The following is a 20,831-nucleotide window of genomic DNA, read 5'->3' as shown; positions in this document are numbered from 1 at the left end:
GACCTTATGGTGCTTTCTGGAGGCTGCAAAAACATGATGACAGAGTCTCGTTAAATGTTATGTGGTCTATTCTTTCAGTAAACAGAATACCTTATGAACCTCCAGGCCTGGGTGATAATTTGCATTTTGATGCAAAATGTGAGCAGTATGTCCTGGTGTTCGGTCCATGAGAATATTAGCCGTTCGCAGCATATGATATCATTAACAAAAATTTCCATTTGAAAATAGAATAATGGAAAAGTATTTTGGGTCGTCTTTATAAAAATGTATCGTTTTTGTACTTCTCTCCAAATATGGATCCAAATAGCTATATTATGCAGCCTATTAAATGATGGAACATGTTGATGATTTGCCATTTCCACCCCCTCCACCACCTCCGGCAGCAGCAGCTATGAAGAAAAAAGACAGAATGCAAGAATTAGATACAGACTTCAGAAATATATGTTATTCAATGGTCAGTTATTGCTAAACCTCACATGGCCATACTGCTGAGAAACAGCTTTGGATTAAGGGGGTTGTACCAGAATTACAAGTTACCCCCTATTGGAGATCGGTGAAGGTCTCACCGCTGAGATCCCTTCCACTCAAGAATGAGGGTCCCGTGTCCCCGGTCCTCCTTACTATGGAGTTACTGGACCCCCACAGTATGAAGGAGACTGAATGAAGCGCTGGATGTGCATGCGCACCAGCGCTCCATTCACTTTTAATGGGGCTGCCAAGATACCGCAGTGGCATGCACTCGGGTATTTCCATCAGCCCTATTGAAATGAATGAAGCGCTGCACATGGGAGTCCCGTTCTTGAGAGCAGCGGGGGTTTCAGCAATGAGACCCCCACCGATCAGCAAGTTATACCCTATCTAGTGGATAGGGAATAACTTGGAATTCTGGTACAAGCCCTTTAAGTTGTCCACAACGTTCTATAAAGTATATTCCAGGCTGTAACATATAGGTCGTACACGACATTACAGAAGAAGAGGCTGTGTCGCCTCAGGCAATCAGGGACGGCTAACTGAAAATAAATTGATTAAATAACTAAAGTGACTTTGGCAAAAGAGGATTTAGAAGATTATGGATTAAGGCTAATATCATTAAATTTATTTAGTGAGACCGGGAAACCAAGTTATTAGCAGGTGCAACGAATTGCTATCATTGTACCGTGATCCAGCGGGTGGTTTCAAGTAAAATTCAGCAGTGACAACAGGCAGTGGGCTGCTATACTGAACACCGCTGTCACCATGTCAACGGACAGAAAATGGTTTCCATTGTCATGTGCAACTGCAAAAAACAAGAATCAACGGTGCCGATATAACATATAGCAATGCTGGATTCAGCCATTCGTGAAAGGACGGTGGTGTCAGACATGAATGGTCCAAAACTCTTATGGAAAACGATTTACTAAATATATATATATATATATATATATATATATATATATAAAATTAACTACTTTTGGCAGCTCATTACACTTCTGTAAGGGGGTGGTACTTCTGCCAGTCTCCCCCTTACAGTATAGCGGCTAGTAGCCACTGCCACAGGTGGCTCCAGCTTCCTGGAGTAAGCACCGCTCCATCTGGACTAGGACCTAGCCGTGAGAGGGAGTGGGGAACAGAATTGCCTGCCAGCACCTATCTGCACTAAGTGTACCCCTTCGTCGGCCCTGTGCCATGGCCAGATAAGAGGAGAGCACCAGTAAGCTCCGCTCCTCTGCCAGGATGGCAGCGGCAGAAAACAAGGACGTTTAAAGGATGCTCTAGGTGCCATTTTGTTGAAGCCTCATGTGAGACTGACTATTAACCCCCTCTGTGGAAGGTTTATTATTACCATGTCATGCTTCGCAGGGCAGTTTTTTTTTTTAAATGAGTCAACAATGCAATAAAAACCCTGGAAGATTTCTGATGACAGCTCAGTGCTTTGCACATTTCAGCACTACTGCTGTCCACAGAAATCTTACGGAGTTTAACTGCATGGTCAGTGCAGCAAGCCCCAGAGATTTTCCGGGCGCGAAATTAAAGGAGTTAAGTTACTAGCACGCTACCACCTAGAAGAACGTTCCCTCTATAGAAAATAATGAAGGGCTAAGCCCGTTCGCAGTTTACAGGTCCTGCGAGGCACTGTAAATAGATTTGCAGCTGCATCACATGAGCCATCTGAGAGCTGCAAGGGGTGAAAGCAGCAGTAGTGCAGAGGTCCAGCAGATGCAGCAGAACAAACGGCGGTGGCAATTGCTGTTGCTGACCAGAGCAAAAGAAGAGATGACAAAAACGTTCCAATGACCGAGGTTGAAGAGGCCACGTTCGGTGTGTACCAGCCAGAGAGACCACCAGGGCAAGGACCTCGCGGACCATGAGAGGAGAGGGAGTCTCCCTCCCTGCATGGGATTCAAGTCAACAGTGCCATGGATCCAAGCCTGGATAGAGACACGACTGCCAGATATGTGAGGCCGGTTTCCGGTAACTAAGTGTGCTCACACTTGACGGGCAATGATGGTGTGACTGACATGAACTGGGGAGTTCCTATCCCCCAGGGAACAGGGATGTATGGGGATGGTGACAATGCATTATTATTGTGACTTCCAGTTAAAGCTAACATGCAATGTTTAAAGTACCAAAACCCTCCTACGGAGAGCGAAGGTCATCTGCCTAATTCCGGTCCAGTAAAGTTAGTTTTAGACATCGGCAGAGGCCGCATTATTTAATGTCACCACTGTGTCATAATAACATCATGTATTATCAGCCTTCCATTACACTCCCAAACTGGATTAAGATGTTGAGTGCACGGCAATAACATGGCAGCCAAACATCAAAACTGTAAGCAGGCAATAAAGAAAAAAATCGTCTCTCCAGACATCTTAATAGTAAAAAATAATAAATTCGGATTTCATACTTAAGAGCCCAAAGATGAAAAATCAATAAATCGAATAAAAGTTCTAATAACATGGATAGTCCCAGCAGTCGTTAAATAAAATAAACACAATAAGACGGTTTTTCGTTATTTCTAATTTACTACTTCTACATATTTAGTAATTACTAACCTTTCCTTGCGGCAAGTTCTTCTTCCTTTTTCTTCTTTTCATCTTCAATTACCTTTAATTTGGCCTCATACTCATCTTGCAGAGCTTTCCATTCTTTTCTGTTATTCAGCAAACCATCCAACATTGGCTGAATTTCCTCATGGAAGCGAGAAAACTCCTACAGGATGAAATAATTGTTAGTATTTAGGATAAATGTTCATGCAATGTTGAATTTCTCATACATTACTTTGCAAATCATTGCTTCTCATGCTTTCACCATTAAGCTTCTTCTATCTGTCTGCACATACTCCATCTAGTGGCCGACTTTGCTTGTCAGCATTTTCTCCCTCTGCTGTTTCCATCCTTTCACTCAGTATTTTAGGAAGAGAGGCCCATTTTGCTGAAATGCAGAGGGCAGCCACCATCTTCCATCTCCCATACGATAGTATCGCTGGTAATGTAGTGACCTGAAGTTGTCACTACTTAAACTGTATAATATAGTTTTGTAAGACTGTTATTTTGCAATATAGTTTTGTTCACCTAAATATTGCTAAATTATATTTGGGGATTGTAGAACCAAGAACGCCAAAACCCCAGACCCAGACTGTACACTATGCCTCTGCATTCTTAGTTTCTTGCCTAGCCCCTGAGCTCTATACTCATGGGAGGAACTACAGTCCATATATACACCCGCCCAGTTCCGGAGAATTCAGGTGCAGTTAGTTGGTGAAGGAAGTAACTATACGGTGTAGCCAGAAGTGCAGACTGATGGTTAAGGGACAGCTTTCCTCCTGAGTCTGAGGAAAGAGGAAAAGGTACCAGAGACACCCAGACAAGCAGTATGGAAATTTTTGGTAGAAAAGCGGTATTTCCAGTCACCAAACTCTAAAATCTAAAGGAAAGGTAAGGATGGAAGCAACTTGGTGCAAGTAAAACAAGTTTATTCCTCCAGACGTAAAAACAACGTTTCGACTCTTGAAAAAGACTCGCCAAAAGTCGAAACGTTGTTTTAACGTCTGGAGGAATAAACTTGTTTTACTTGCACCAAGTTGCTGCCATACTTACCTTTCCTTTGGATCTACTGCTTGGTTTGTTTCTTCTGGATCGTGACCAACATATGATGGCTATGCAATTCACCTGTCCAGCCCTATATGGGTGAATGTTGTGCTGTTGGCATCCATACTCTATAAACTCTGAAATCTAGATGTATGGACATGACTGTATGGGACACCTCCTTGGTGGCCTGGAACTGCAATAAAAGTGAGTTTTTGCTGTTTAACCCTATCCCTGACTCTTGTAGTTCCTTCCCACTCAGGGGGAACTAGCGCCATGCTACACCGCCCTCCAGGTGCAGAGACCAGCACCCAACACAAACCTGATTCAACTTAACGTACAACCCCAGGTCAGATACAGATGTGAAAGCAACATACAAGACAACTCTGCTGGTGACAACCTCCTAACACACCAAAGAAACTAAAGGAAATTATGTTGCTGCCACATCTCCCAGCAGGCAATGGCGATATGATACTGACTGGCGCAACCAAGAGGCTCCTAACAGTATGAACACACTTCACAATCCCACCATGGTTATTCACCACCAGTATACTCTGCTGCTAACCAATTCACAACAGACTTTGCTAGGTTTTTTCCAAGACATGATTGAGTCACAAAAGGACTTGTATAACTCACGGATTGCCCCGAAGGCTGTAAAGCTAGAGAGCTTCTTTCTAGAATATTACTAGAGACTTTGAATTGTCATTTAGTGAAGGATAGACCTTTTAGTCAAATATCCATGAGAAGAGTCAGGCAGACATGCAGCAAGAATCAGGGACATCAATGTAAACCACTCTGGCCTTAAAATGATTTGGGAAAGACTTGACAAGTTCCATGGCTCACCAGAAGCAATAATAAAGCCCTGTTCAAAACAATTGATGGCTTCCTCAAAATATCTAATAAAGGCCGTCAGAAACTCTGGAAACGAAGTGACCTACTCATGGAACTTCAAGTTGTTAAATCTGAAGAGGACTAACAGAGACTTGCATTTCTGGACACAGCCAGAGGTGACAATACTATAGTCCAAAAACTGCCCTACAACCTACAAAAAAGTGGATCACTCACGGGTCCACCTATAAATATAAGCACAATGTCCCATTTCCTCCCTTTTCCATTTTTGTGGATTTTGTGCATTAACAAGCAAAGATTAGAAATGACCTTAGCATTGATTTTACATTGTCATATGCCACACCAGTCCCCAATCCATGCAAAATATCCGTGGAAGTACACAAGACTAATGTTCCTCCTCCAGGTTCTGTCAAGCACCTAACCGTTTAGCCCTATGCATAATAGGTAGTGGTGCATCTTGTCTCCACCAGCAGAATGGGTGGAGACATGTGTTAGCTGGGTTGAGATACAGGGGAGGGGCAGGTGACGCCCACACATGCTGATTGGGTGTCCCCACTGGGTTGCCATCTTCGGTGTGGAACAAGCTGTCAGTGTTCCATCTCCATTTCCATCTCCCTTCTGGACTCGCAGCTGTGAGTGTCCCACTGGCATCTCCCCTCTCGACCCTGCTGCTGGTTAGTGTTCAAAACCCGCTGTCTGGTGGCCTCCCAGCTCTACTGTCACAGTTATCCATGCCGGGGTCGCATCTCCGCTAGCGGCCTCGCTGTGACAGTCCCCGAGAGGGGGATGCAATGTGTCTGCGCCGAGGCTGGTCCCCAGCCTCCCTGTCGGCCTCCCCTCTGTGCTCCTGGCTTTGCGCTCACTGTCCTGCAGTCATTCAGCCACTGTCTTCTTCCACTAGATGCACAGCACCTCCTTCACCAGGCTGGAGTTGTACATTTGAATAGTACCATTTATTGATCCATATGACTTTTTTAATGCGTTCTATTCCCTTTTTTTGGGAGGCAACACATGCAGAACCAAATTTGTGGTAACTTTTTTGTGTGGTTCTTTTTAAGTACTAAGGAGGAAAAGGTGGGTTTTTTAACTTTTTTTTTTTTTTGTAGGTTTTTTTAAACTTTCTATTTTTGTACCACTAAGGGACTTGACTGTCACTGCATTTGAACATTTTTATTTATAATATATAATACTTCAATATTTCAGTGTATTATATTGCCTATGAACCTCAGCCAGAGGATGAGCCTCGTGGGTCATTGTACTTATCAGTCTCGGAGGCCAACTTCAAGTCTCCAAGTGCTACAGCAACTCATAGGGAACCTGTGATCACATTGCAGGGTTCCAATAGGTAACAGAGAAAGCTCTATCTTTCTATCACCCTTTTATATGCTGTGGTCATATTGACTATGTCATTAAAAGGGTTAAACAGCTGGGATTAGCGATTTTTTTTTTTTGGTCCCTGGCTGTCATTAGACAACCAAGTTTCTGCTCCCCTGTCTTGGGAGACCCATATAAGTATTCTATTGCAGCACTGTAAAAATGCATCAGATTAGGGCACCTTAACATCTGCCATAAATAGGTGTTATGGTGGTCATTAAGGGATTAAAGTCAAACATGCTTGATCCTTATGTCCCATGGCAATAGGAGTCAGTCATACACATCAGTGGGATTTACATCATTGGAACGGTCAATGTCACTTGATGACTAGTTTCTTGGATATAGGAACATGAGACTCCATGATGGATCCAAATGTCACCCAAAGGATCTCCTTGACTTGGGAGCCTTGAGTTCCAGTGGAGGTTTCCAACCTTTTGATTATGCACATTAGCACATCATGCAGCATTATTCTTGCTTTTATGGAGGATGGCATGACAAATTAGCCGAAATCATCTATAGAAGTAGCATCCCCAATCCTGAATACTGGCGCGTTACGCTAATTGAGTAGGGATGCTGCATTATTTGCTTGAACAGTCAGCCACACTATGCAAATAGCAAAGCTCTGCCCTCTAGGTCGCACAGTAACGCAATGTGCTTTAGCGCTGCTACATCTGTACTTAAGTTGACATCATCTCAGGTCTATATCTTCATATAATATTTAGCTTTATGTTATTTGTTAGGGTCTTTCACACTTACCATGTGAATTCCGCCTCTAAAAACCGCATCAAAATCCGTGGCTCTGTGGCACAGTTTTTGGTGCAGATCCACCTGCAGATTTAGCCCTGCCAATGGGCAAACTTTGCATGCTAAATTCCAATGTAGAAAAATTGCGTTTCCGGTCAAGAAGTGACATATCACTTCTTGATGTGGAAACACTCGTTTCTGCCTCGGAACTTGGCACGCGGATTTTGCCCATTGTGGGTGGATCCACGCCAAAAAACTGTGGCAGAAAACCGCAGATTCGCCACTGCCGTGAGAACATACCTTCAGAGTTTGAGCAGCAACAATACCTTGCAGATATATTAGAAACCCAGGGGTTTATCATAAAAAAGACATGACCTTCATTCAGACATAAGTCTCTCTTACAGTATATGTTAATGACTCACTTTATATACAAACGTGCAGACAAAGTCTATAAAACCACACTGGAGCTTTGGCAGTTCTGCAGATTTATTTCTGTCCATCATTGGCTGTAATTGGAATAACAGATTATATATTAGGACATCATCATACATTATGGCATATTATTAGAAATAATTACTTGGCGGTGGAATTCGGCTCACAAACGCATCCTAATTTTCTATTAAAATGTAAGCAGCGTAACATTTCTAATTTCTCCTGAAGTGTATCCCATGCAAGCTAAAGGACATGAAGTCGCATTAGTGGGTATTGGTTCTATATGACTGTCGTGCATTTTATAGCCACTTGATCATGTCTGGCATTTCAATAATATTCATGTAATTTCTAGTATAAGTTTATAGCCATGACAATCCACTGTGACCCGTTGGACTGTAGAGTTCTCTTAGTTGCTAAGGAAGATACTTAGATTTTACGGAAACCGGAACGCGTGTCGCCTCATATAGGGTTTGTTTCTATGCTGTATACTTCCAAATATGTCTGCAAGCCATTTGCTTATGGTTTGCAAATAAGGAAGATGGAATAATACCTCCACAGTGTCACCTATTGGAAGGCAGCATTCCTTCAAACCAAAGATCGACTCTTTATACAGGCCTTGTAACAATGACTGGGAAGGAAAAGTAAAGCCAGACTCCATGTACAGACAGCTGTTTCAGGGTATTTGCCCTTCATCAGTGTACAGTAGGAGTCTGGCTTTGATAGTGAGAGGGACAGGGGGTCAGAAACGCTATCTTTTGGCTAGCAGAGGTACACGATGTCCACAAACTCATGGCAGTGAACGGGTTAAAGGAAGCGCTATCCATATGAAGGCAAGGGTTGGTGGCCAGATGACCATTTTCATTTGATTTATAGGACAATGATTCCTTATAGAATGGATTCACTTACAATAGGCTGTTGCTGAAGTACGGTTCTCTCCAAGTCACCTTGTTCCCAGAATTCAGCAGCGACTAAAAGAGCAACCTGGTAAAGAAGAAAAATAATACTCATTCTATAGTCCTTACATGAAGGTAACAGAAAATGTATTCAACTAAGCTTATATTCTGCGTCTCCTTTGCTGGCTCTACCTCCCCTCCTCTTCCCCTTTGCTGTTGGCGTCCCCCAGGGCTCAGTCCTCAGCCCCCTTCTTTCTCCATCTACACAGCCCCTATTGGACAAACCATCAGGAGATTTGGCCTCCAATACCACCTCTACGCTGACGACACCCAGCTATACACCTCTTCCCGTGACATCTCTGCACCTCTACTCCAAAACATCACTGACTCTCTGTCCGCTGTCTCTAAGACTATGTCCTCTCTCTACCTAAAACTAAACCTCTCTAAAACTGACCTACTGGTATTTCCACCCTCCACTAACCGACCTCATCCTGACATCTTCATCTCAGTGTGTGGCGCCAACATAACTCCTAGACAACATGCCCCTTGCCTTGGGGTCATATTCGACTCTGATCTCTCTTTTACCCCCTACATTCAATCTCTTGCCCGAACATGTCAGCTGCACCTCCAGAACATCGCAAGAATCCGCTCTTTTCTCACTGTGGACACGTTAAAAATGCTTACTGTTGCCCTCATCCACTCCCGGCTCGATTATTGCAACTCATTGCTGATCGACCTCCCCTGGACCAGACTCTACCCTCTCCAATCCATCCTGAATGCGGCAGCCAGGCCCATCTTCCTGTCCAGCCGCTACTCGGACGCCTCTGCCCTGTGCCCGTCACTGCACTGGCTGCCCGTCAAATACAGAATTCAATTTAAACTCGCTACCTTCATCCACAAAGCCCTCCACAGCGCTGCGCCGCCCTACATCGCCTCCCTCATCTCAATCCATCACCCAGCCCGGGCTCTCCGCTCTGCTAACGAAACCAGACTGAGGGCCCCTTTAATTCGAACTTCTCATTCCCGCCTCCAAGACTTCTCCAGAGCAGCACTGGTCCTCTGGAATGCACTACCAAAGGCTATCCGGGCAATCCAGGACTCGCAGAACTTCAGGCGTGCTCTAAAAACACACCTCTTCAGGGAGGCATACCGCATTCCCTAAACAAACCCCTCTGTACTCCGCCTGATAACATGCTCCCTGACCTACCGACTGCAATCCCTGCTAGTCATCATAAACCGCTCCTGCAGTCATACCGTTTCTGCCATCACACGGCTAAATGTCTGACCATTGTCTATGTGTATAGCATCCCTCACCCTCCACCTCCCCATACCTGCACATCTCCAGCCCTTTACCTTCTGTATCACCCCATTACTTGTAGTATGTAAGCTCGTTGGAGCAGGACCCTCATCCCTACTGTCTCCATCAACTGATTACTATTAGAGATGAGCGAGTGTACTCGCTAAGGCAAACTACTTGAGCGAGTATTGCCTTATGCGAGTACCTGTCCGCTCGTCTCAGGGGAGAGCGGTGAGTTGCGGGAGTGAGCAGGGAGGAGCGGGAGGGAGAGAGTGAGAGAGAGATCTCCCCCTCCCTCCCCCCCCCCCCCCCCCGTTCCTCCCCGCTCTCCCCCGCCGCTCCCTGCCGGTACCCAAGTCTTTAGAGACGAGCGGGCAGGTACTCGCATAAGGCACTACTCACTCAAGTAATTTGCCTTAGCGAGTACGCTCGCTCATCTCTAATTACTATGTAACCGTGCTTCTGTAATGTTTGTATTTTGTCTTTCTGTATCCCCCTGTCTATGTAAGCGCTGCGGAATATGTTGGCGCTATACAAATAAAATTTGTTATTATTATATCAAAATCTCCAATGAACATAAGTTCTAATGTGAAAGCACTAGAATCAATGACCCTATGGCCAGATTATTCCTTGTTAGTGGGTAATCTAATGAAATGTGCAATGGTAAACTTACAATGTGGCCATTAGCTAAAAACCTGCTTCAAGTTGCATAGTTTGGGATCTATTTCTGGGATCTATGTACTATCACCCTTTGACTGCTGGCCATTGGGTGATGGAATGCACAAGGAGCAGCATAGATAAATAAGCAGGAAAACCGAGACTAGTTGGCATTGTACAGCAGAGATGTAACTAGACGCTCTTCAGCCCCAATGTGCCATTTAGAATACTGGTGTATTCTTATGTGATAAAGGAGTCTGTGGGCCCCCCTAAGGCTGCAGGGATTGGTAGTCACTGCTACCGCTGCATCCCCTATGGCTACACTCCTGCCTTGCAGCTTTTAAAACCGGTGCATGGCGCCTACCCACTGGCGTTTGCGATTTTCGTGCGTGAAAAACGCGGCGTTTTTCGCAGCATTTTCGCGGCTTTTTTGCGCCTTTTCCATTAATTTCCATTGACATTCATGGGTGCATTAAGAGAAAAATAAGGACACATATGCAACTGACAGTTCCTATGTTAAAAATTGCAACGGACCGAAAAAAAAAAACGCAAGTGGACAGGAACACATTCAATTCTAATTGCTCTTCAGAAAAAACGCAAAACGCAAAGGAAAAAAAATCGCCAGTGGGTGGGCGCCCTAAGTCTATACTGTAAAGCTGCTTTAACACAGCAAGATTTTGGTCAGTATTTAGCATTAGTATTTGCAAAAGGGGAACCTAAGAGATGAAATATAATGGGAAGATTTGCATCACTTCTGTATTTTGGACTTGTTCCTGGTTCTGACTTACAAATCCTGCCAATTGGCCTCACAATTAGATTTCGAGAAAAACTTTGCAGCAACATTTATCACACTGGGGAAAGGGGGTATTACTGTTACTCTTTGCCTGGAGTGAATCAAGTAAATAGTGAATGCATAGACCAAATCACACAAATAAAAAAAACAACTAAATAAATGCTATGGGCAATGATGAACAAATGAGGTAAGCCAATAAGCCGCGTGTGCAACAAGCAAAATCAATTCCTCCTTATGACTGATCAATCTAAAATATGCAACATACTGAATGTTGCATATAGGACCTCTAACCCCGAGCAGACATGCCATGTATTGCTCTGGTGCACATATTACTTCTGCTTGATGTGCAATGCAAAGTATACAAGATAAAATGATTGATATCTAACCTTGCTCTGGACTTCCCATGGCTTTGTAATAGCAGATAAATCACATGCTGTCATCATCATAGCCCTACAGCGGAAACATAATGGTGGTTATTTGTTGTGCTGTGGTAATATTATCATCTTTCTGTGAAGAAAAGGCAATGCCAATTTTTTAAGAGTGATGGATGATATGGATTGACTGCAGATGTTCTCAGCTAGTATGTGGAAATTGTCACATCCACCCAGGCAGGACGTGCTGGAACCGTAACCCGCAGATCTCGCACATAAACACACAAAGTGCATCAAAACAATGATAAACTAAAACCTAAGAACTCTTTCCCTATCTAAATAACCTCAGGAATGGGGACCTGCCTACATGCAGGCCATTCGCCCTGACAAGGACATACCTGACCTTGTACCTCGGTCCTTAGTTAATCCTACGTGGGATAAGGGAATAACATAAGAAACCCAAACTTAGCTTTAGGATGTGGTAGGCAAATGATAGGTCCAGGACCAAGCTCTGACTGAGACCACGGTCAGAGCTAGACTGAAGATTCAACGGCAATTCAGTCCAGCATCAGCCAGACTAAATAGCCCTGACAATTACCCACAGGTGCAGCTAAGAATGTCCCATCTAATGCCACACCCACCAGGGCCAGAAGATGGAGAACCACCTGCAAAACCTGCACTAGACTATTAGCATGGCAGCAACCCCAGAACCATCACATCAGAAATAATCCAATGCTCAGAGATGAAGTGAAGCCAATATACTGTAAGGTCTGGTTTTATAGTTCATAGAAAATGTGACTTACTCCACTTTAGGGGTAGTAAATATCTCAGCAAATTACCCTCTTCCTGGGTTGCTTTTCATTCTAAGGTTCAGATGGGTCCATACATGGTGATGATGATCCAATGTGTAGGTCCTTGGAGCTGTATTGTAGTTCAGCAGTATATTTATTAAATGCATAAGTGTATAAATGACAATAGAAATAAAAAGCCTTTGTAACATGTTTCATGAGGGTAAAGGATTCCCCCTTGAATTGGAAGATGTACTCCATTTAATCACAGAGGATCTAATAGTAAGAGACTTAAAACCAGCATCTACCTTTTATCCCATTGTAAGTAAAACACCCTACACTGAGACTTTCTGCAATTAAGTACTCAATAACTCGCAGTCACTTAAAGGGGTTGTCCCGCGCCGAAACGTTTTTTGTTTTTTTTTGCATAGGCCCCCCGTTCAGTGCAGGACAAACCCAAGGGATGTGTTGAAATTTAAAAAAAAATTTTTTACTTACCCGAATCCCCTCTCTGCAACTTCTTCCTTCTTTTCCTCCAAGATGGCCGCCGGGATCTTCACCCACGATGCACCGCGGGTCTTCTCCCATGGTGCACCGTGGGCTCTGTGCGGTCCGTTGCCGAATCCAGCCTCCTGATTGGCTGGAATCGGCACACGTGACGGGGCGGAGCTACGCGATGATGCGTACAAGGGGGCGGAGCCAGAACGCCGCTCGTGCCCAGACCGACCAGAAGGGAGAAGACCCTTCTGCGCATTAGACGCTGAAATTAGACGGAGCCATGGAGACGGGGACGCCACCAACGGAGGGGGTAAGTGTATAACTTCTGTGTGGCTCATATTTAATGCACGATGTATATTACAAAGTGCATTAATATGGCCATACAGAAGTCCTTAACCCCACTTGCTTTCGTGAGACAACCCCTTTAAGGAAGAGGTTCACTAGAAATTTAAATAGAGAACAGATGGAAGTTTCATACTAACTTGTGTCAATAAACAACACATTGTCTTTAAAGGGGTTGTCCCGCGCCGAAACGTTTTTTGTTTTTTTTTCAATAGCCCCCCTGTTTGGCGCGAGACAAACCCGATGCAGGGATAAAAAAAAAAACGGGTAGTACTTACCCGAATCCCCGCGCTCCGGTGACTTCTTACTTACCTTGTGAAGATGGCTGCCGGGATCTTCACCCTCGGTGGACCGCAGGTCTTCTGTGCGGTCCATTGCCGATTCCAGCCTCCTGATTGGCTGGAATCGGCACACGTAATGGGGCGGAGCTACGAGGAGCCGCTCTCTGGTACGAGCGGCCCCATTCAGAAGACAGAAGACCGGACTGCGCAAGCGCGTCTAATCGGGCGATTAGACGCTTAAATTAGACGGCACCATGGAGACGGGGACGCCAGCAACGGAGCAGGTAAGTGAATAACTTCTGTATGGCTCATAATTAATGCACAATGTATATTACAAAGTGCATTAATATGGCCATACAGAAGTGTATAACCCCACTTTGTTTCGCGGGACAACCCCTTTAAGAATGCTCACAGTGGAAAGGGGAAAGTAATGATGGATTACAAAACAAGTGCCCGAGCAAGAAAAATATACTGTATTATCAATCCAATTACTCATTTTCTTTTACTGCCCAAGATACATAAAGTTCCTCACATCCCTCCAAGGAGACAAATAATAGCTGGAGTTTGTGTTACCTCTAACATTTCGGAATATTTAGAATCAACTTCAACGATATGTCACCTCTTTTTGAACCTACCTTAAAGATACAATGCACTTATTGAACTTATTGAAAGAAGTCACTTGAGATGAAAAATGAACCTTCACTATATAGCAACATCTTTGAATCTGCATATTATTTTTGCCATTTGCCATCCCTTAACCCTTTCCAATCCACTGTCTGACGTCTAAAGACATTCTGATTGAAGGCTGCACAGCTCCGATGTAGGAAGACGTCCAGCAGGGTATTCTTACTGTATATTACTGGCCAGTCTGTTGTCGGGGGCCTCTCCGGCATGTCATATACTGCAGTAGTGGCTCTAGCCAGCAGGTGGCACCATTGTATAATGGCAGAAAGAGAAAGCTCCCTAGGAAACCCTGAATCCCAAATTGGATTGCAAAGGGTTAAAGCCCATTAAGCAATATGAATTTAGTCTAGATTCTATACATTGTATTTTGTAGAAGAATTATTTTAGTTATGATAGCCACTCTTATCTTCAAACTAGAGGGACCACAGTGGGGGCTACATTTGTGCCATGCTATGCCAACCTAATTATGGGGGTATTGAGAGTAATATGTGACACTTAGAGTGGTATTCTATAAGTGCTTCATCGATGACATCAGTTTAAGGTGAGTGGGTAATCTATGGACGGTATCCCAGTGAGAGACTCTAGCACCACAAGACAGTTGTTTGTCCTTTCCTGATGTTTTTATACCATGCATTCATGCTTTAGAATTTTTTATAATGTAAATGTAAAGCAGTGGCAAAACACATTCAAAGACATACATGCAAATGGTGGCTTACAAAGTTTAGCTCAGTGAGGGTTAAATAGCCAAGCTTGTAGGTTCACACACACCATAACCAATCCATCCTAGGATACTGGGTGGAGTGAAAGTCATGTAAATTCATACACACATCTAAAAAGTTCAGAAAAGTTGTTGCTGGTTAGAGCAGGGGCGTAACTATAGAGGGTGCAGGGGATGCGGTTGCACCCGGGCCCAGGAGCCTTAGGGGGGGCCCATAAGGCCTCTCTTCTCCATATAGGGAGCCCAGTACTATGAATAAAGCATTATAGTTGGGGGCCCTGTTACAGGTTTTGCATTAGGGCCCAGAAGCTTCAAGTTATAGCTCTGTGCAGCATGGTTTAGGTATGGGTACGGGTACAGAAACAGATAGAGGGGGGCCCCAGCTCACCTTTTGCATCAGGGCCCCTCAGCCTTTAGTTACGCCCCTGGGTTAGAGATTCAGTTAGCGCACAAAAACAAGTGAAGCAGATGTGGAGGGCCGCTATTGAGTGGTCAACAGTCATTGTTATCCTGCCCCTGGATTGCTACACATAGGATTCCAGATGCAACAGGATTGGCTTAACTGATGAAAAGGCTTTTGCAGAGGCTAGAGACACTACAAGGCCATGATGACACATTCATGTTAGTGCACCATGGAGGTTCAAGACAGATCCGAAGAGGGATAAAGCCACCACTACTAGAGAAACTGATGACTTTTAAGGGAAAGGGCCTTCACCTTCTGGATTTTGTATCACTGTGATTTAAGGTGCAAGTAAACAGGGGTTTTAACTGCTTCCTCCTTTGCCTCTCTAGATTTTATTTGTGTATGCATGCATACGACTATCTACACCAGGAAGTAGAGACCGGTCCCAGTGCACCTCACCATCACCCCATACACCTTAAATCATGTTTGACTGATTGGATTGGGATGTTACACACTGTGACAAGTGTTAAAGGGGTTGTCCCGAGAAAGCAAGTGGGGGTAAGCACTTCTGTATGGCCATATTAATGCACTTTGTAATATACATCGTGCATTAAATATGAGCCATACAGAAGTTATTCACTTACCTGTTCCGTTGCTGGCGTCCCCGTCTCCATGGTGCCGTCTAATTTCAGCGTCTAATCTCCCGATTAGACGCGCTTGCGCAGAAGGGTCTTCTCCCTTCTCTTGGGTCTCGGCACGAGCGGCGTTTTAACTCCGCCCCCTTCTACGCGTCATCGCGTAGCTCCGCCCCGTCACGTGTGCCGATTCCAGCCAATCAGGAGGCTGGAATCGGCAATGGACCGCACAGAGCCCACGGTGCACCATGGCAGAAGACCCGCGGTGCATCGTGGGTGAAGATCCCGGCGGCCATCTTGGTAAGGTAAGTAAGAAGTCGCCGCAGAGCGGGGATTCGGGTAAGTACTAAACTTTTTTTTTTTTTTAACCCATCCCTTGTGTTTGTCTCGCGCCGAACGGGGGGCCTATTGAAAAAAAAAAAAAGCCGTTTCGGCGCGGGACAACCCCTTTAAGGTCTACCAGGCACAGTCAACCCAATTCCTGATCGCCACACCACAAATTTAATTTACCGATAACTTGCATTTTAATGATTGGGGGTTTCAGTTTTCTGTGCATACTAATAATATGGAAACTGATTTTTTTTTTTTAGACTTTAAAATTTATATTACCAATATGTAGATCCTAATTGAAACCCCTTCAATTTAAACAAGTGAATGCAAACAACTATTTTACCTATAAACGTCGCCATCCTAAAGCATGGAAGAACAATATACCCTTCAGCCAAATGAAAAGAATCCATAGTGATTGTACATCCGAAAAACACCAAACTACAAATTCAGTATCCGTAAGAGGTTTCTTGCCAAAGACTATCCAAGGACACTGATACAATTCTCATAGGAAAGAGCAGTTTGAACCAGGAAGTACGCCTCCTAAATAAACCCAATACCCAAAAACAAAGAATGGGTTTAGCTATGTGTGTCTTATCTGGCTCAATACTCGACATAACCAAATAAAAAACATGACACAACATCGAAATACTTTACTTACTGACCCCATTCTGTGTAATAATATCACTAGAAAGCCAAAACTCATTTTACGAAGAACTAAGAAAACCATCTCAGCATCTTCATGCCCTAAGAAACCCTTCCCGCATCCATGGATCCCCTCCATCGCAACTGATTGTTCAGTCCCAATTAATGGTTCTTCCAGATATGTAAATGGAGACAGCAAAGTCTTCACCATAAAATCAGATCCCAGTCGTGGATCATGTTACGTTATATACTTGTTAGGGAGTCTGTGTGGGTTAAAGGGGTTCTGACTAGAGATGAGCGAACACCAAAATGTTCGGGTGTTCGTTATTCGGAACGAACTTCCCGTGATGCTCGAGGGTTCGTTTCGAACAACGAACCCCATTGAAGTCAATGGGCGACCAGAACATTTTTGTATTTCGCCGATGCTCGCTAAGGTTTTCATGTGTGAAAATCTGGGCAATTCAGGAAAGTGATGGGAATGACACAGTGACGGATAGGGCAGGCGAGGGGCTACATGTTGGGCTGCATCTCAAGTTCACAGGTCCCACTATTAAGCCACAATACCGGCAAGAGTGGGCCCCCCCCCCCCCCCTCCCAACAACTTTTACTTCTGAAAAGCCCTCATTAGCATGGCATACCTTTGCTAAGCACCACACTACCTCCAACAAAGCACAATCACTGCCTGCATGACACTCCACTGACACTTCTCCTGGGTTACATGCTGCCCAACCGCCCCCCCTCCCCCCCACAGCGCACACCAAAGTGTCCCTGGGCAGCCTTCAGCTGCCCTCATGCCACACCACGCTCATGTCTATTTAGAATTGCGTCTGCCATGACGAGGGACCGCAGGCACACACTGCAGAGGTTGGCACGGCTAGGCAGCGACCCTCTTTAAAAGTGGCAGAGCGATAGCCCACAATGCTGTACAGAAGCAATGAGAAATAGAATCCTGTGCCACCGCCATCAGGAGCTGCACACGTGGGCATAGCAATGGGGAACCTATGTGCCACACACTATTCATTCTGTCAAGGTGTCTGCATGCCCCAGTCAGACCGGGGTTTTTAATTCATAGACACAGGCAGGTACAACTCCCTATTGTGAAGTCCCTGTCGACCCACAGCATGGGTGGCTCCCTGGAACCCACCGGCGGTACACAGAAATATCCCATTGCATTGCCCAACACAGCTGAGGTAGTAATGTTGTGCTTAATGCAGGTGGGCTTCGGCCCACACTGCATGCCCCAGTCAGACTGGGGTTCTTTACAAGTGGACACATGTAGGTTTAACTCCCTGTGGACCCACTGCCTGGGTGGGTGCCAGGAAGCCACCGGCGGTACATAGAAATATCCCATTGCATTGCCCAACACAGCTGAGGTAGTAATGTCGTGCGTAATACAGGTGGGCTTCGGCCCACACTGCATGCCCCAGTCAGACGGGTTCTTTAGAAGTGTACAGATGTATTAAAAACTCAGTGTGCACCTACAGCATGGGTGGCTCCCTGGAACCCACCGGCGGTACACAAAAATATCCCATTGCATTGCCCAACACAGCTGAGGTAGTAATGTCGTGCGTAATACAGGTGGGCTTCGGCCCACACTGCATGCCCCAGTCAGACTGGGGTTCTTTACAAGTGGACACATGTAGGTTTAACTCCCTGTGGACCCACTGCCTGGGTGGGTGCCAGGAAGCCACCGGCGGTACATAGAAATATCCCATTGCATTGCCCAACACAGCTGAGGTAGTAATGTCGTGCGTAATACAGGTGGGCTTCGGCCCACACTGCATGCCCCAGTCAGACGGGTTCTTTAGAAGTGTACAGATGTATTAAAAACTCAGTGTGCACCTACAGCATGGGTGGCTCCCTGGAACCCACCGGCGGTACACAAAAATATCCCATTGCATTGCCCAACACAGCTGAGGTAGTAATGTCGTGCGTAATACAGGTGGGCTTCGGCCCACACTGCATGCCCCAGTCAGACGGGTTCTTTAGAAGTGTACAGATGTATTAAAAACTCAGTGTGCACCTACAGCATGGGTGGCTCCCTGGAACCCACCGGCGGTACATAAAAATATCCCATTGCATTGCCCAACACAGCTGAGGTAGTAATGTCGTGCTTAATGCAGGTGGGCTTCGGCCCACACTGCATGCCCCAGTCAGACTGGGGTTCTTTACAAGTGGAAACAGATGCATTTATAATTCCCTGTGGACCCACTGCCTGGGTGGGTGCCAGGAAGCCACCGGCGGTACATAGAAATATCCCATTGCATTGCCCAACACAGCTGAGGTAGTAATGTTGTGCGTAATACAGGTGGGCTTCGGCCCACACTGCATGCCCCAGTCAGACTGGGGTTCTTTAGAAGTGTACAGATGTATTAAAAACTCCGTGTGCACCTACAGCATGGGTGGCTCCCTGGAACCCACCGGCGGTACATAAAAATATCCCATTGCATTGCCCAACACAGCTGAGGTAGTAATGTCGTGCTTAATGCAGGTGGGCTTCGGCCCACACTGCATGCCCCAGTCAGACTGGGGTTCTTTACAAGTGGACACATGTAGGTTAAACTCCCTGTGGACCCACTGCCTGGGTGGGTGCCAGGAAGCCACCGGCGGTACATAGAAATATCCCATTGCATTGCCCAACACAGCTGAGGTAGTAATGTTGTGCGTAATACAGGTGGGCTTCGGCCCACACTGCATGCCCCAGTCAGACTGGGGTTCTTTAGAAGTGTACAGATGTATTAAAAACTCCGTGTGCACCTACAGCATGGGTGGCTCCCTGGAACCCACCGGCGGTACATAAAAATATCCCATTGCATTGCCCAACACAGCTGAGGTTACGTCAGCTGTAATGCAGGTGGGCTAAAAATTAATTTGATTACACTGTAGGCGAGGGCCCACAAAAATTGCTGTATCAACAGTACTAATGTACATCCCAAAAATTGGCCATGGCCAGCCAAGAGGGCAGGTGAAACCCATTAATCGCTTTGGTTAATGTGGCTTAAGTGGTAACTAGGCCTGGAGGCAGCCCAGTGTAACGAAAAATTGGTTCAAGTTAAAGTTCCAATGCTTTTAAGCGCATTGAAACTTATAAAAATTGTTCTGAAAAATTATTTGACTGAGCCTTGTGGCCCTAAGAAAAATTGCCCGTTCAGCGTGATTACGTGAGGTTTCAGGAGGAGGAGCAGGAGGAGGAGGAGGAGGAATATTAGACACAGATTGATGAAGCAGAAATGTCCCCGTTTTGGATGGTGAGAGAGAACGTAGCTTCCATCCGCGGGTGCAGGCTACGTATTGCTTACGTATCGCTGCTGTCCGCTGGTGGAGAACAGAAGTCTGGGGAAATCCAGCCTTTGTTCATCTTGATGAGTGTTAGCCTGTCGGCACTGTCGGTTGACAAGCGGCTACGCTTATCTGTGATGATTCCCCCAGCCGCACTAAACACCCTTTCCGACAAGACGCTAGCCGCAGGACAAGCAAGCACCTCCAGGGCATACAGCGCGAGTTCAGGCCACGTGTCCAGCTTCGACACCCAGTAGTTGTAGGGGGCAGAGGCGTCACCAAGGATGGTCGTGCGATCCGCTACGTACTCCCTCACCATCCTTTTACAGTGCTCCCGCCGACTCAGCCGTGACTGGGGAGCGGTGACACAGTCTTGGTGGGGAGCCATAAAGCTGGCCAGGCCCTTAAAGACTGTTGCACTGCCTGGGATGTACATGCTGCTCGATCTACGCACATCCCCTGCTACCTTGCCCTCGGTACTGCGCCTTCTGCCACTAGCGCTGTCGGCTGGGAATTTTACCATCAGCTTGTCCGCAAGGGTCCTGTGGTATAGCAACACTCTCGAACCCCTTTCCTCTTCGGGAATCAGAGTGGGCAGGTTCTCCTTATACCGTGGATCGAGCAGTGTGTACACCCAGTAATCCGTCGTGGCCAGAATGCGTGCAACGCGAGGGTCACGAGAAAGGCATCCTAACATGAAGTCAGCCATGTGTGCCAGGGTACCAGTACGCAACACATGGCTGTCCTCACTAGGAAG

General features: G+C 45.7%; 1 protein-coding gene across 1 annotated transcript in view; it reads right to left on the bottom strand.

Annotated features, from left to right (window-relative positions):
- Positions 1–324: 324 nt before the first annotated feature.
- The window catches only part of LOC136573665 (rod cGMP-specific 3',5'-cyclic phosphodiesterase subunit beta-like), a 74,038-nt gene continuing 53,531 nt past the window's right edge, over positions 325–20,831 (bottom strand). The window contains exons 18-22 of the mRNA XM_066574926.1: positions 11,490–11,553; positions 8,370–8,444; positions 7,454–7,537; positions 3,033–3,189; positions 325–389 (exon numbers count right to left, since the gene is read on the bottom strand). Coding sequence (XP_066431023.1) covers positions 325–389; positions 3,033–3,189; positions 7,454–7,537; positions 8,370–8,444; positions 11,490–11,553 — 445 coding nt within the window. The remainder of the gene's footprint in view (positions 390–3,032; positions 3,190–7,453; positions 7,538–8,369; positions 8,445–11,489; positions 11,554–20,831) is intronic.

This window comes from Eleutherodactylus coqui, chromosome 7, assembly GCF_035609145.1.
Source record: "Eleutherodactylus coqui strain aEleCoq1 chromosome 7, aEleCoq1.hap1, whole genome shotgun sequence".
NCBI lineage: Eukaryota > Metazoa > Chordata > Amphibia > Anura > Eleutherodactylidae > Eleutherodactylus > Eleutherodactylus coqui.
Note: the sequence above shows the minus strand (reverse complement) of the source record. Positions and strands in the feature narration are given on the sequence as shown.